Source organism: Centruroides sculpturatus, unplaced genomic scaffold (genome assembly GCF_000671375.1).
Source record: "Centruroides sculpturatus isolate CEXI.00-Female unplaced genomic scaffold, Cexi_2.0 scaffold227, whole genome shotgun sequence".
NCBI lineage: Eukaryota > Metazoa > Arthropoda > Arachnida > Scorpiones > Buthidae > Centruroides > Centruroides sculpturatus.
This window is the reverse complement of record NW_019384481.1, coordinates 327,762-342,726: the sequence shown is the minus strand read 5'-3', so window position 1 is coordinate 342,726 and position 14,965 is coordinate 327,762. Positions and strand designations below refer to the sequence as shown.

At 28.7% G+C, this 14,965-nt stretch overlaps 2 protein-coding genes across 2 annotated transcripts in view; one reads left to right on the top strand and one right to left on the bottom strand.

Moving 5' to 3' along the window:
• LOC111621435 (aminopeptidase N-like) overlaps positions 1–7,229 on the top strand; it is a 38,704-nt gene extending 31,475 nt beyond the window's left edge. Inside the window, exons 17-22 of the mRNA XM_023363579.1 lie at positions 525–553; positions 1,392–1,496; positions 3,900–4,058; positions 5,012–5,143; positions 6,555–6,624; positions 6,806–7,229. Coding sequence (XP_023219347.1) covers positions 525–553; positions 1,392–1,496; positions 3,900–4,058; positions 5,012–5,143; positions 6,555–6,624; positions 6,806–6,979 — 669 coding nt within the window. The 3' untranslated portion in view covers positions 6,980–7,229. The remainder of the gene's footprint in view (positions 1–524; positions 554–1,391; positions 1,497–3,899; positions 4,059–5,011; positions 5,144–6,554; positions 6,625–6,805) is intronic.
• A 6,434-nt stretch (positions 7,230–13,663) lies between these two features.
• LOC111621438 (synaptonemal complex protein 3-like) lies at positions 13,664–14,629 on the bottom strand. Its single transcript, XM_023363582.1, has 2 exons — positions 14,298–14,629; positions 13,664–13,909 (listed from the first exon to the last, which is right to left on the bottom strand). The coding sequence occupies exons 1-2, from the start codon at positions 14,553–14,555 to the stop codon at positions 13,679–13,681; spliced, it is 489 nt and encodes a 162-aa protein (XP_023219350.1). The 5' UTR covers positions 14,556–14,629; the 3' UTR covers positions 13,664–13,678.
• Between the last annotated feature and the right edge of the window lie 336 nt (positions 14,630–14,965).

The window sequence follows — 14,965 nt, the reverse complement described above, 5'->3', positions numbered from 1 at the left end:
GAAAAACATCGTTTACTTGTTAAATTAATACATTAATAGTATTGCTAACATAATAATATTATTATAATATTTGAANTTCTAAAAGTATTTAGAGAATTATTATAAATATTAGATTAAAATTAGTCTTTTTTTTTGGAATTACATTTTACATTTTATATAGGAAACTTTTATTATTTCGTGTAATATTTTTAATATAGAAAATAATTAAATACTTAGTCGTATCGTTTTTCCATTTTGTAAATAAGTCTCTTGTATTAATCAAGCAATCTTCGTAACCATTTTCACATAAATAATTGAAGACCACATATCGTAAAGACCTGCGTTGAAAGTATTCAATTATAGATTTTATTTTAAATATTTATCAAAAATATACATATATAAAACATATTCAAACAACCTTTATAATTAACAGCTTAAAATGAAATACATCTAGCGAATTTTTGTGATCTGTTAACTGTGTGAAGGCCGTTGATATGGTGTATTATGCAGAATTAATAAACATTATTATTATTATTTTCTATTAGTTGCATGTCGGAATGATAAACATTCTAAAGTAGGAGCAATTTTTCAGGATAATTAAACAATTCAAAATTATTATATTTCTATAATGTTGAATAATGTTGTATGTTATAATATATTACAACAATATTAAAATATAAGTAAAGTTATCTCATTTTCTATATTTGTTAAAACTCTGTTCACTGAATGGGTACAAAGAGACAAATATAAAGAAAGAATTTGCACTGATGTGAAACTAAATCTGTTATAAAAAATTTTATGTAATACTGTATTTATAAAAACATATAAATAATATAAATATTAAACTTTTATCATTTAAAACTATATATATATATATATATATATATAGTTTTAAATGATAAAAGTTTAATATTTATATTATTTATATGTTTTTATAAATACAGTATTACATAAAATTTTTTATAACAGATTTAGTTTCACATCAGTGCAAATTCTTTCTTTATATTTGTCTCTTTGTACCCATTCAGTGAACAGAGTTTTAACAAATATAGAAAATGAGATAACTTTACTTATATTTTAATATTGTTGTAATATATTATAACATACAACATTATTCAACATTATAGAAATATAATAATTTTGAATTGTTTAATTATCCTGAAAAATTGCTCCTACTTTAGAATGTTTATCATTCCGACATGCAACTAATAGAAAATAATAATAATAATGTTTATTAATTCTGCATAATACACCATATCAACGGCCTTCACACAGTTAACAGATCACAAAAATTCGCTAGATGTATTTCATTTTAAGCTGTTAATTATAAAGGTTGTTTGAATATGTTTTATATATGTATATTTTTGATAAATATTTAAAATAAAATCTATAATTGAATACTTTCAACGCAGGTCTTTACGATATGTGGTCTTCAATTATTTATGTGAAAATGGTTACGAAGATTGCTTGATTAATACAAGAGACTTATTTACAAAATGGAAAAACGATACGACTAAGTATTTAATTATTTTCTATATTAAAAATATTACACGAAATAATAAAAGTTTCCTATATAAAATGTAAAATGTAATTCCAAAAAAAAAGACTAATTTTAATCTAATATTTATAATAATTCTCTAAATACTTTTAGAATTATGGGGATGTAGATTTAACAGATTTAAATCCAAACTAAATATAATTTCATTTATTACATGCAAGATTAAACAACAAATATACAGAAAATTTAAACTAGTTTTGTTCAAATTGTGTAATTAAAAACTGTGATAAATAACAAAAGTTTTGGAATTACGCGCGCATTGTCTTTTTAATTCGAGTTTTTAGAAAACGAATAAAGTGTAAACATACTAATACAAAAAATAATTGTTATTATTATAATGTTTATATATATATTATTGTCTATATTATATATATTTGAATATATACTGAAATTGGTTATGCATCAAACAATATACAGTACTTTATTATGTGTAGATTTCATGAATTTATGTAATTCTTTATATACATTCAAGAGACCCACACACAAATTTTAGCGTAAGAACTTAAAAGTCGTGCAATTTTATAATAATTTTCAATAACTTGCATATGTAAGAAATATGTACCAAGTTTATAAAAAGAAATTGCATAAGTATGTGGAATTTCCAGGGCTATGGAGTCACGTAAAAATCTACCGAGTCCGACTCCGACTCCAACTCCAACCAGGGGCGGACTTGTTACCAAAAATTACCTAGAAATTCTGATGTCATCAAGTGACCTTAGAGTAAAAGATTCAATAAATAGAGTTCTAATAAAGATAAAAACTTTTTATTCCGAAGATAAAAGACTCCTCTAAATAATGAACAGTCAATCTATAAATATGTATTCGATAATTTTTGCTTTTCCAGCTGTTATATATAACAGAGGGAAAGTGTAGCGCTCGGTAAAAAATTTCCTCCCAAATTTTTACATTTTTGGACTCAGGACACCTTGAAATTTTGAGATATGCAAAAGATTCGAGATTTTTTTCTATATGTGTGGATGTTAGACTGTGTGTGTGAGGCATAATTTTGTTCATCCTGTTTGAAACCTAATAATTTCTGTGGTTTTTATGGTGGTTTAACACAGGGGTTAGTTATTAAGCGTCAAAGTGATTGAACTAAATCGTGTCACCATACACATTTTGACATCTTAGGCGAGAAGATCTTAACGAGTTTTACTATACTATTACAAAATGACAAAAAGCTTGCTTACTTATCATTGAGGGTAGAGACGAATTTTATTATTTTATTTAAATTTTGAACGCTAATATTAAGCGAGTAAAATATTCATTAAGAGATATGACACAACCCCTTTTATGTCTTCACCCTGTCGACCTTTAATTAAGAACCAAAATTTAATAGTATTAATGCCCCTTTATACGAAAGCTACAGTGCCACATTTCGTTTCTTAAACTTTACCCATTCTGATATATTGTTTAATATTTCAGAACAGAAAATAATGAAATTAAACAAATTAGACGCCAACGCACACGCGCGCGCGAATTTTTCCCCTTTTATTGACTTTTTGGGGTGGTTCGGGAGGTCTCCAAACGTGTAGATTTGCAAAAAACTTGGAAGGTCAAATTTGACACGATTCCAATACTTTTCCGTTTTATATACATAACAATTTGGGAAGTAAAAAGGAGTCGGAGTCGGCGAATTTTTTGATGACTCTGACTCCGGCTAAAACACCAAAACTCCACGACTTCGACTCTACAGCCCTGGTCCGAATTTCTTTTTATAAACTTGATACATATTTCTTACATGCAGAATTTGCATAAGTATGTGGAAGAAGTCTCTATAAGGGTTTAGAAGAGCCGCAAGCGGTTTGCGAGCCACAGTTTGACCACCGTAGATGTATACTCGTATACATTTAAATCATTAATTATAATTGATAATGTATAATTACTTATAAGTAAAACGATAAAAATTTTAATTTTTTGTTGCCATAACAACCACAATTATGTTATATGTAAAGAGAATGATAAAGATTATGATTCAGTTTAATTAAATTTTTATTAATTTAATTTTTAACAGTTTTATCATTAATGAGGAGGATTTAAGAATTTAAATTTTTAAAATCTATATTTTAAATGGATTAAATTGTTGATAAATAATATTTTCAGCATATCTGTAGCTTGAACGAAGCATAATATATTTAAATATGAAATGTATCTAATTAATAAACTAAATTGAAACTAATTATATTTTTAAATGATTTAAATGGAGCTATAACTATTAAGTGAAATAAGAGCCCCTTTTTTCACTTATTCAATCATAAGGAAGACAGTTTTTTCAATTAATAAAAAATATGAAATGGTTTTGTTATCTCATTTATTGTTACAATTAAATGATTTATTTATAATTTATTTTTAAATGTTTCAGAATTAAACGATCCGAAGCGGAATTACTCAATTTTTGTGCGATCATAAAATATGGCACTAGAGAAGATTGGAATTATGTTCATGATTTGTATTTAGTGACAAAGAATGAATTATTTCTCATACCTTTACCTTGTACTAAAGATCGAGGATTATTTAAAAGGTGAATTATCAATTTAAAAAAATGTATACAATTAAAGGAAATGATCCATTAATTGTAAAAGTCAGTTTATAAACTCTTAATTTGAAATATACATTGCTTGACAATTGTTAGGGTACAGCGAAATTTTCGACATAATAAGTAGTGGGCACAAATCAAGAAATAACTACATACCTTATGTAAACATTTCCTAGATTATTATGCAGACATAACAGTTTTGTTATTTTTTGCTAAAAGAGCTACGAACCGATCCTTTTGAGTTGTTGTTTACCTTCCTACAATCACCATACATAGGTAAGGCTGTTCCTCGGAACTCAACAGTTTTTTCGATCAAAAGTTCATACTTTCAGACACATTCATCTCTCTCTCAACTTCAGTGACTTTTTCCTGACCTTACGGCCGGGCAAGGTTCAACTTCTCACTCAATGATCATGTGCACTCAAATAATACCATTCAGACATCTGTAACTGATATTTGCTTACAACCGAACTAATCCACTGAAACTTGACATTATAATCTTCGAATTTCTATCATATGTTATTTAAACCAATTATGTTCTACTGAGTGGCATTTCATGGAAAAAATATCGCCGTTCTCTATCAATTGTCAATCAGTACATATCAAGATCCATCATTAGCATTGTTTAATAGATTTGATTTGATGAAGATGATACTTATAGCATTAGTTGTGTTTTTCAGAATTTCCAAAATAAATTGCTCCCATTTTACAACCTTTGTCATTAAAATTATAATTCTGTACCGCGTCGTTCAATCTTCAATTATATACTTTCATTTTTTTCTTTCAAAAATTTTCAGAGACCTTTAAACAACGGACAAATCTTGGTAATTCTGAACAACATGCACATTGTTGGATTATGTTTTAAAAGTTAATTGTAATTACTTATTAAGTTATTTGTATTTTCTTAACTAAAAGATTTGTTTCTTTAATTATTTTAGATTGTTCGGTATATTTTTGAGAAAAGAAAAAGTAATAACTATTTACAAACTTCTCTTTAATATTTTTGACAACGAAAATCTGTGGATAGAATTTCTTCAATTTTTCTCTAATCATTTTAAAAGAATATTGGAGTGAGTAACTATTCATGTATAATAGATATTCATTAATTATAAACTTATTATCTATTTTAACAAAAATTTAAATGCAAGATAAGCTAGTTTTAAATGTATTAATGTTTAAATGTATGTACACATATATAAATACGTTACCTTTACGTAAAAATGAGTAATTAAAATATGTTTGAATTTTGCAATTTTTATCAGTTTAACATAAAATATAGTTACATACGGATCAAAACAAGCTCTACTCACTTACAGTAACAGGTAATTGTAATATAAATATTTTTAGTGCACGATTTCTAAAATACCGGTTAGCTTCAGATGATCCTCCAATAATGTTGAAAAAAAAGGAAGGTCGGTAATAAATTGCTCTCAGGTTTCTTAAGTAAATAATTTGAACAAGTTGTACTTCAGTTTTCTAATTTTTTTTCTTTATTGCATAATACTATATTGTTCTTGCCTTTTAACTTTAATTTAATATACAAAATAACATAGACGTTTGTAAAATTACAAAAGAAATACTTAACACGTATATGTTTTCGACATCCTTATTACTATTCTCAAGCCTCTTTAATACAGTAAAAATAAAATAGAATAAAATAAAGTTTAATAAACAATTCATATTTGGTAATACGCTATTGATTTTACTTTTAATAAAGAAATTAATTTGTTCTTCTATTTTAACTAATTTAATGGAAATCCTTATTTTTTTTCAAAGATAATGTAGAGAACGCTTTGACTCCTTGTAAAAACTTTTATATAGTCTATAAAAGACAAAAGCCTTATTTTTGGAAAACGTGGAATTTTTTTAACAAATTGTAAATAATAAATAAAATTTTTATATAGTCTGTCCTCACTCGAGATAGGATTCCCTACCCCTCCATGTCTCCTCCTCGACTTATAATCCCCAAAATGTAATAGCATCAAGTACTTATATACACCTGTTGAATTCAACTTAAAGGCAAATGATAAAAATTTGAAAGATTTCCTATTGTCTTTGAAATATATTGTGATTCTTTAGTAATTTTCAATAAATTTCATCTATAAACAGTTAGTACTTCTAAACCGAAATATAATTTATCGTGTAATTTTGCAAATAAATCATTTAAATATTGAATGTTATTCATCCTTCTATGAATTCTTATGCAATATACAGTTATTTCTGTATATATCATAGATTTTATTTAGTATTTACCACAATTTTATGAGTAAAATACACCAAAAACCTTTGTATCAATTATACAGAAATTTAGAACATACCTCCATTTACATGAATTTTATTTACGTTAAGTATATTAAATTTTAAATAAAATCGTAAAGAATTAATTTATTGTGAATCCGTTTTATTTATACAACAATAATAAATATTTTATTAATAATTTAAAGTTGATTTAATTAAAACTCTTTTAATCAAATATTACAGTATCTATCGAGTGAAAACTTTCATGGACTTGATCGAAACTTATATAGAAAATGAACTGATATTTAATCAAGTAAGATTTTATATTAACTCATTTATTAAGATAAATTTATATAATTAAATTGTGAAATATCAAACAGTCGAATGATAAATTATATAGGCTAAATTTTATCTGTAAATATCCATATCCATTTCATATGGATATTAATATTTTGTTATTATGTATATCGTAATACAGTAATTTTAATTTTCAGTTCGAATCCATTTTCCGCAAACACATCGATGAATTGAACGAATCCGATGCGAAAATTGTTAAAGAAAATTTACGGAAATTCAAAAGGATAGTAATAAAAAGAAATCGAGAAATAGCTTCTCTGACAAAATGGTTAAAAAGAGACTCTTGGTTAAGAATAATTTCTGTGGAATGAATGTGACAGAGGCCAGAAGTATAGAGAACAGAACTTCAGTTTCGGATTTTACTGGTTACATAGAATTTATGTTTTATATATCTTGTGTATTTACTGTTTATGCAGTAGTTACTGCAAAACTTGTTACGATGTAAAATCCAATTAAGATATTTTTTATCGTTATGAAGTTAAAATAAATTATTTTCTTAGAAAAATTTTAACTTTTACCTATATAAAAGCCGAAGTCGGAACAGTTACGGATTTTTAAAAGTATTATATTGATAATCTCAAAATTATATTATTTTTCATACATAATAAATTATTATATAAATAATTTCTTGACTATAATTATTTATACAAAAATTTTACAAATATTTCCCACTGAAATAAATCAAAGAGCAGTTTTGAAAGAAAAATCTTTAATAGTATGGTGGAAAAGTTGATAAAAGATACATTGTTTGCCGTTTAATAATTGCTAATTCGGCAATCTCTTGTATCATGAACGATCTCAAAAAATGTATTATAATTTTTTATTTCGAGAAAAAAGTTCTTCACCGATTACATCCGCTGGAATGGTTAGTATTGTTTTAAAAATTTCTTTAAGATTTGGAAGGCATTGATCATTTATTGTCCTTTAAAATATTTAAAACATTACTGATGGCATCTTTCAATATGGTTTTAAAACCTTTTACTTCATCAAATAATTCAATACTAACAATATCGGCTGCATCATTATCATTTAAATATATCAATAAGTCTGCAATTGTTCAGAACATTACCGTTTATAGTACAGTCGACCCCCCTATAACACTGTTGATAATTCCATTTTATAAGAATTCCATGTTGTACGAGTCACTTAGATTTTACAAATGCGCGAGCCGTTCACAGCCCGGCACACGTATTTGTAAAATCTAAGTGAAACTAAAAAAATTCGTAATATAATGTCATTTTGCGTTTTTAAAGGGGGAAATCTCTTAAATTAAATTTTTGGCTAAATAAATTAAAATGTAATAGAAATGTATTTTAAAGCTTACTTTCTGCTTCTCTACAATTTTAAAAACATGTTCGAAATCAAAGTATTTTGTTAATTAGGTATTCGAACATCTAATTTTTCTGTTATAACAAATATTGAGAGTTGTGGCCGACGTTTTCCTCTCTAAAACGTGAACGTCGAACATTGAGCGCCGCATCCTGTAAGCCTAGAAGTAAGGCTCAACGTTCGACGTTCATGTTTTAGAGATCAAAACTTCGTCCGCAACCTCTCTATTAATTTCCGCATCCGTACGTATTGCAATAAAAAAAATTCAAATTTTTTTTTGCTGAAAAATATTACCTAATTCTCCTAAAAAATATTATTAAATTTGTGTTAAATTTGTATTAAAAAGTGCATTTATTTTTTACATTATTTCATGCCGTAAGATAGCAAATAAAATTAATTTAAACGATATATAGACATTTTTCTTGTGGATATATCATTCTGCAATTCGACGGGACCTGATAGAAAAATGACTTACAAGTTAGTACAACTATGTAATTCGACATTGCATAGACCACTATGTTATTTTCTAATCGTTTAATTTAATTGCCGTAATTCTCTTATATCTTGTTACACTAATATAAATTTATTGAGATAAAATTTTTCACGAATGTTTTCAATACGTCTCATAAATAGGTCGGCACAGATAAAAATAAATACAGTAGTTCAGTGCAGTGTAAGAACTATATTTATGGATTCGAAATTACTTTTAAAGTATCTTTCATTATCAGTTTAAGAAACAGGACGAAACAAGTTTCGTCCTGTTTCTTAAACTAAATTTCAATCTAATCTTCGTTTATGAAGTTGTCCCTTTAGCTTTCTCTGAATACGCCCCTTTTTTTTCTTTATCTATTTTAGAATGTTTACCGTTGTATTAAACACTCAAGACCAATTCATATTCAGTCTGAAATGATTAAATAAAACACATTTTTCTCTAAACATTTTGTAGAACTATGTCAAGATGTGAAAAGCTTTTTACATCTGTGCAGAACAGTACTATGAAATACTACGGAACTTGATAAAGCAATAGTTTATAATAGGCAAATAGTTTTTTTTTTTTTTTAGTTATTTCCCTAACATTTTCCCGCCTGGAAAAGTATGGAGATTGGTCAATAAATGCAGCCCCAAAGATTTTTACATTTTGGACTCAAGGGATCTTGAAACGTAGAGAAATGAAAAAATTAAGTTTTTTTTTATCTGTAAGTATGGATGTTAGTGTGTGGGGGCACAATTTGTTCACCTACTTTGAAGCTTAATTAATAACTCCCATGTCTTTTGTCGAAAATTACTCAAAATTTGCAGAAAGGTTTGTATACTAGGAGATTGATGCTATAAATTTTAATAGTTAAAAGTCGAGAGGGTGGGGCGTTATATCTCGAGTAAGGTCGGACAGTGATGATTTTACTCGTTATTAGCATTTGCAATTTTTTTATAAAACTCATCCCTACCCTCAAAATTAACCTTTTTGCCGTTTTATAATAGTTAAAAATATAAGAAGTTTTTAAAATAAAATATGATAACAGATGGCCCCACCAAAATTTTAAATGTTGCGAGAAAAGTTGAGCAACTCGTTGCTGGTTAATTTTTATTAGTTTAACTTAACCAAAAATAGTGTAAAATTCCATTTCAGTTTCCGATTAGGCTGCAAACTTCGGTTTCAGTCGGACCAATAACGAATAAAATATTAAATCTGTGTCCACTCGTTATATGACTCCCTTTACCCTTCTACCTGTCTTCTCTCTTGATTTATAATCTCCACTTGTAACCATTTATGCATTTATAATCTCCACTTGTACTTCCATTTATGGGGAATTCACCAATTCCCCATAAATCGAAGTACAGTAGAGCGTCGTTCATCCGAATCAATTGGGGACTGGGGTTGTTCGGATAACTTATTTTTCGGATAACCGATTATATACGAAAAATATATTAACCTATCCCATGTTGAAATTTTTCTATATGAATTCGGATTTCCAATTGGAAATCCGAATTCATATAGGAAATTCCATAGAGCCTGAAGAACCACATTAGGTTCGAAAACGTTTGCAAAGTCCTCCGTATTGGAGAAGAAGAACGCCGGTTACAGGCAGTGAAGTTGGGTAATGTAGAAAACATGTTTCATGGTGTATTGGACCAAGAAAAGAATAGATTATCGAATTCAAAATATCATCCATGATATGCAAATAATTTAAGTTTTCCTCCATCAAACAGTTTTATTAATTTCTAAATTCCACACAAGATTAAGATATTTTACATGCATTTAAGATTAAACTGTTTTTACGTAATAGTGGATAGGTATTATTTGGAAATTAAACACAGTTTGTGTAAATTAAATGTCAAGAACAATTTTCAGTTTATCATCTGATTTGTTCATGTTCGGCCGGTGAAAAGCTTAGAATACAATTTGAATTTTCTATATTATCATACTATAAATCGGAGGAGGAATTTCACTGGACTCTATTTTAAATGGATCATATTTTGATAGTACGACTATATAATTTCTTCACCAAATATACTACCCTGCAAGATTAGCGAAGAACTCAAAACCAATATGGTCTATTTGACAGTTGATAGCCACTCTTTATATAATAGGGAAAGTTTTTATTTTCAGAGTCAAATTCTAATTTATAGATTTCTTTATGTTTGTCGTGACTCTATTTAGAATTCCCCTTGTAACAAGAATTCCTAAATACTGTAATAATAAATGATTTGATTTGAAAAATATATACTATTCATTTAAAAATATGAGACAATAATACAGAAATTTTACAATCTTGCAGAACACTTCTATATTTAGGCCTCGGGTTTATTATCCTACTTCTTTTCTATCAATGCCATTGTCTGTAATCAAACTAAATGGCTAACAAAAGACACATTATGTTTTGTGCATGAGACGGCCCTCCCTCTCTCTTATCAGTATTCGAATTTCAATTTTATGTTTATTGAAATTTAAACTGTTGAACGATAGTTATACAGTAGAGCGTCGATTATCTGAAAGATTTCCAGTCGGCAAATTTAAATTTTCGCCAGTGCTGTGGCGCTGCAATCTTTGGCTATGTTTTGGGCTACTCAAATATTTTACGTTTTTGATACTAAATTAACTTCTGAAGTATAATTTTTTATTGTTTTTATATTTTTCAATATATTTATTTTATTTGTACAAAATAAAAAANTGTGCATTACATATGCAGTGACAATGTTGTTGTAACTTAATAATTTTAAAATAAAATAAACATTTAGTAATCAGTCTTTCGATGTAATCTCCACTTTCGTGAGCAACCCGTTGCCAAACTTCTGAGAAACGTGTCACTTTCAGCCAGTATCTGAAGAGACCGCCATGAGACAGAAAGCTGACAGAAAGACATGAGACAGAAAGACAGAAAGATGTCTCGAAGCGCTTGCCTTTAAATTCTTTTTTTTTCCGGAAAAAGGTCAAAGTTGCATGAACTGGTGTCAAGTGAATGTGGCTGCTGTTTTAGTATATCCCACAGAACTCTGCTAAACAATGTCCTTACTTTTGACGAAGATGGTCGTGCTCATTATTGGACAATTGGATGTGAGTTAAGTTGTGAACTTTTGCGACGACTTGCACAAATTTAAACAAAACAAAAATGTACTAACTCATACACTAACAGCCAAAATAAATATTTGGCGGGCATTTGGCAAATTATCATGTTACGGCCAATTTTCAGCTATGTTGCCAATTCAAAAAAAAAAATAAATTTAAAAATAATTAACAATTAGGTTACAAGTTCAACTTGTAACCTAATTGTTAATTACAGTATAATGTTTATACTTGGTCTTTCTCGGTTACTGCAGATTACTATTTTTCTTTATTTTCTGTTGCTCTACGGTTACCATACCTTCTCTGTTTCCCAGACATGGCTTCTTTTCAACGTAAAACTGGGCGGATTTCTGTAGTTGTAAAAAAGATAAAAACAAAAGCAGGACTTCTCTTTTTTGTTTTATTTATAACATAAAATTAGTAAAGATTAAATATTTATATTACATTTTTATCAAAATTTCTTAGGTGTTCGCATTTTTTTTGTAATTTTGTTGTGGTAATCCTAATTGATCTCGAGATCCATTCTTGATTTGGTTTCGTTTACAGTATTTTCATTACGGCAACGCGACACGTGGGCGATCTGCCGAGGGGAATGCCTCCTGGATACTTACGAAGGGAAATGAATCTATTTAGGAGTTACAAATGTGAAGAAAACGTACCCCGCGTTTCTTTATGCAGCGAGAGTGTAGCAGAATGACGTCACGAGCAGTGTTGGCCAATTAGAAACCAGTTTCAGTGTGTTCGCTGTAAAGCGCTTCTCGAGCGCTGCATAAAGAAACGCAGGGTGAAAAACTTTACGTGTCCAGCCCATTTGCGAGGCGCGAACCCACGATCAGTGTTCAGTGGTTTTTTGCACTAGGGCACTGATGTTTTTCGATTTTTTGCACTCCATTCTTAGGCATGTGCTTTTTAGCACTGTTAAACAAGCTGTAGAGATTCTTTTCAATTCCTGTTATGAAAACTGTTTCTTATAATATTTATCAGTTCATTATTAAAGCTGATTTCTTCTTTTTTTGTCGATTCTCAATGAAGAAAAAGAAAACGTAGACGTGTCTTTCATATTTTATTCGTTCAAAAAGACATTGCAATTAAATAACAGGAGTTTGATTTCGTTTCCTTCATTTTATTATTTCGGCCATCAGTAACGGCCCTTCTCAGATGTATATTGAAGACATCACTTATTTAAAATAGTTACAATTTAATCTTAAAAATACTTTTCCTAACTTCTTCTGTTGTCTGCAAAGCGCCTCTCATTATTTCTTCGCTTTGTAGATTGAAAAGAAGAAAAGATAATATACAGGCTGATAAACTCCTCTCGGGATTTCTACTTGTTTTGTATAAGAGTTTTCTAATTTAGTAGTTACTCTTTGTTGCAGTATAACGTTTGTCTTAGCATAAATTCTATCTTGCTTATCTAATCCTTTGTTGTTGAGAAACGATTAGTTTTTCTTGATGAATTTTATGAAAGACTTTTCCGTAATCGATAAAGTAGACGAGTATGACATACATACTTTTTGCATCTTATGCATCTCTGTATAAACACAGATATTGAATAGCAACTCTCTTGATCAATACTTCATATAATTAGTTAAAAGCAAACTTTAATTACTATTCATTAGTAAAATATTTTCGAATTTACAATCATAAGTTAAAAAAATCTAGCAACGAGTTGCGTAACTTTCCCGACTGTTACGAAATTTAATTTTTAAAAGTCACTTTATTAAGCATAAATAAAATTGTTTGTGGCGCCATCTGTTATGAAATTTTGTTATAAACTAATATTTTTAATTACTATAAAATGACAAACTTCATTTTCAGGGTAGTGATGAGTTTTATAAAATATTGTAAATGGTAATAACGAGTAAAATCTTCATTAAGTCCTATATCTAAACACGTGTATATGACACGTGACCATCCACTTTCTCCTTACTCCATCGATCTTTAACCATCAAAATTGAATATCATCAAGCTACCTCATACGCAAGCTACTATGCAAATTTCGTTTCTTAATCTTTACTCCATCCTGTAAACGAAATAGACGCCAACATACATGGGATTTTTTTTTCCGTTTTTCGGGTTCAGGTGGTCTCAAAACCGTGATTTGCAAAACACTCAGAGATTAAATTTCATACGATTCCAATACTTTATTATGTATACGTAACAGCCGGGAATGTAAAAAGTGAAATACCTGAAGTTTGTCCTCAGATTCTTTAATCCTGTCTAATTCTGTCTCGGATTGTTGTATTAACGTACTCAACTGCATACGAAATTCGTCCATTAATCTTTTCCTTTCGCTCGTTTGTATTTTTGTGGCTTCCAAAACACGTCGTGTCGTTGCACGGATCGTATCCTAGAAATCGAAAAATTTGTAAATAAAATTTTATCATCATTAAAATATCAATCCGCATCATACATATGTTTTTATACAGTAGAAAACTCATCTATTTCAGAACAAATGCTGAATTTTGCGTTCGAATTGTTGAATTTAAATCCCAACTTCGATTGATTTAACTTACATTAATCGAAGATGGGTTTTTATATTATGTCATAAAAACTAATAATGACAATTTTAATTATTCATAAATCGTAATTTCAAAAATTCTTATCGTCTTTTGACGTAGTAAATCACAACACGACCAAAGAACATTTCTCAACTGGTAGATCGCGAGCTACCGCTTCCAAAATGCTAATAACTACGTTACTACTTTAATAAATACTCGAATCTGAATTATACTAACCTGAATAAACTGTTCCAAACGTCTTCGTTTGGCCACAAGACATTTATTAATATCGGAACCGAAACATTCTAAAAGTTTGGCCATTTCTTGATTAAAATCTATCTGAATGATGGAATCGTCTTCTTCGGAGTATCTTCTTTTCTTAGAAGGAGAAATTTTGGGCACTGAATATTCTTCTTCACTTCCTTCCGAGTTATTTTCCTCCACTTTCATTTCTTTAGCTTCTTCCTCGTCTTCCTCGCCGCTTATTTTCGACATTTTGAAATTCGAACGCCTCCAAACGACGCAATTTCGTAATCTCGTTTCCAACGGCCAAAAGATATTTTTTTTTGTTTTTAATTAAATAATCTAAATAATCCTAATATGGTTCCATCTTATGATTTATTTTCGTAAAACTGTATTTCGTAATATTACAGAATTATGTAAATAGTTAGTTATGATATTAATTTAGATTCTCTTACAAAAATTAAAAAAACAAACAACGACGCAAAATGAAGCTTTAGGTTAAAAATGTGTACATTTGACCGGACTTTTTTTTAACCCTTTCCGCTCTGTGGCGCTAAAAATGCTTCTTTTGGCAAGCCCATTATAGATTCGGCCAGGCCCGCAATGGGGCCCCCGAAAAATTCCTGGAATTTTTTTACCGTTTAAATTCGATCCCGGATCCC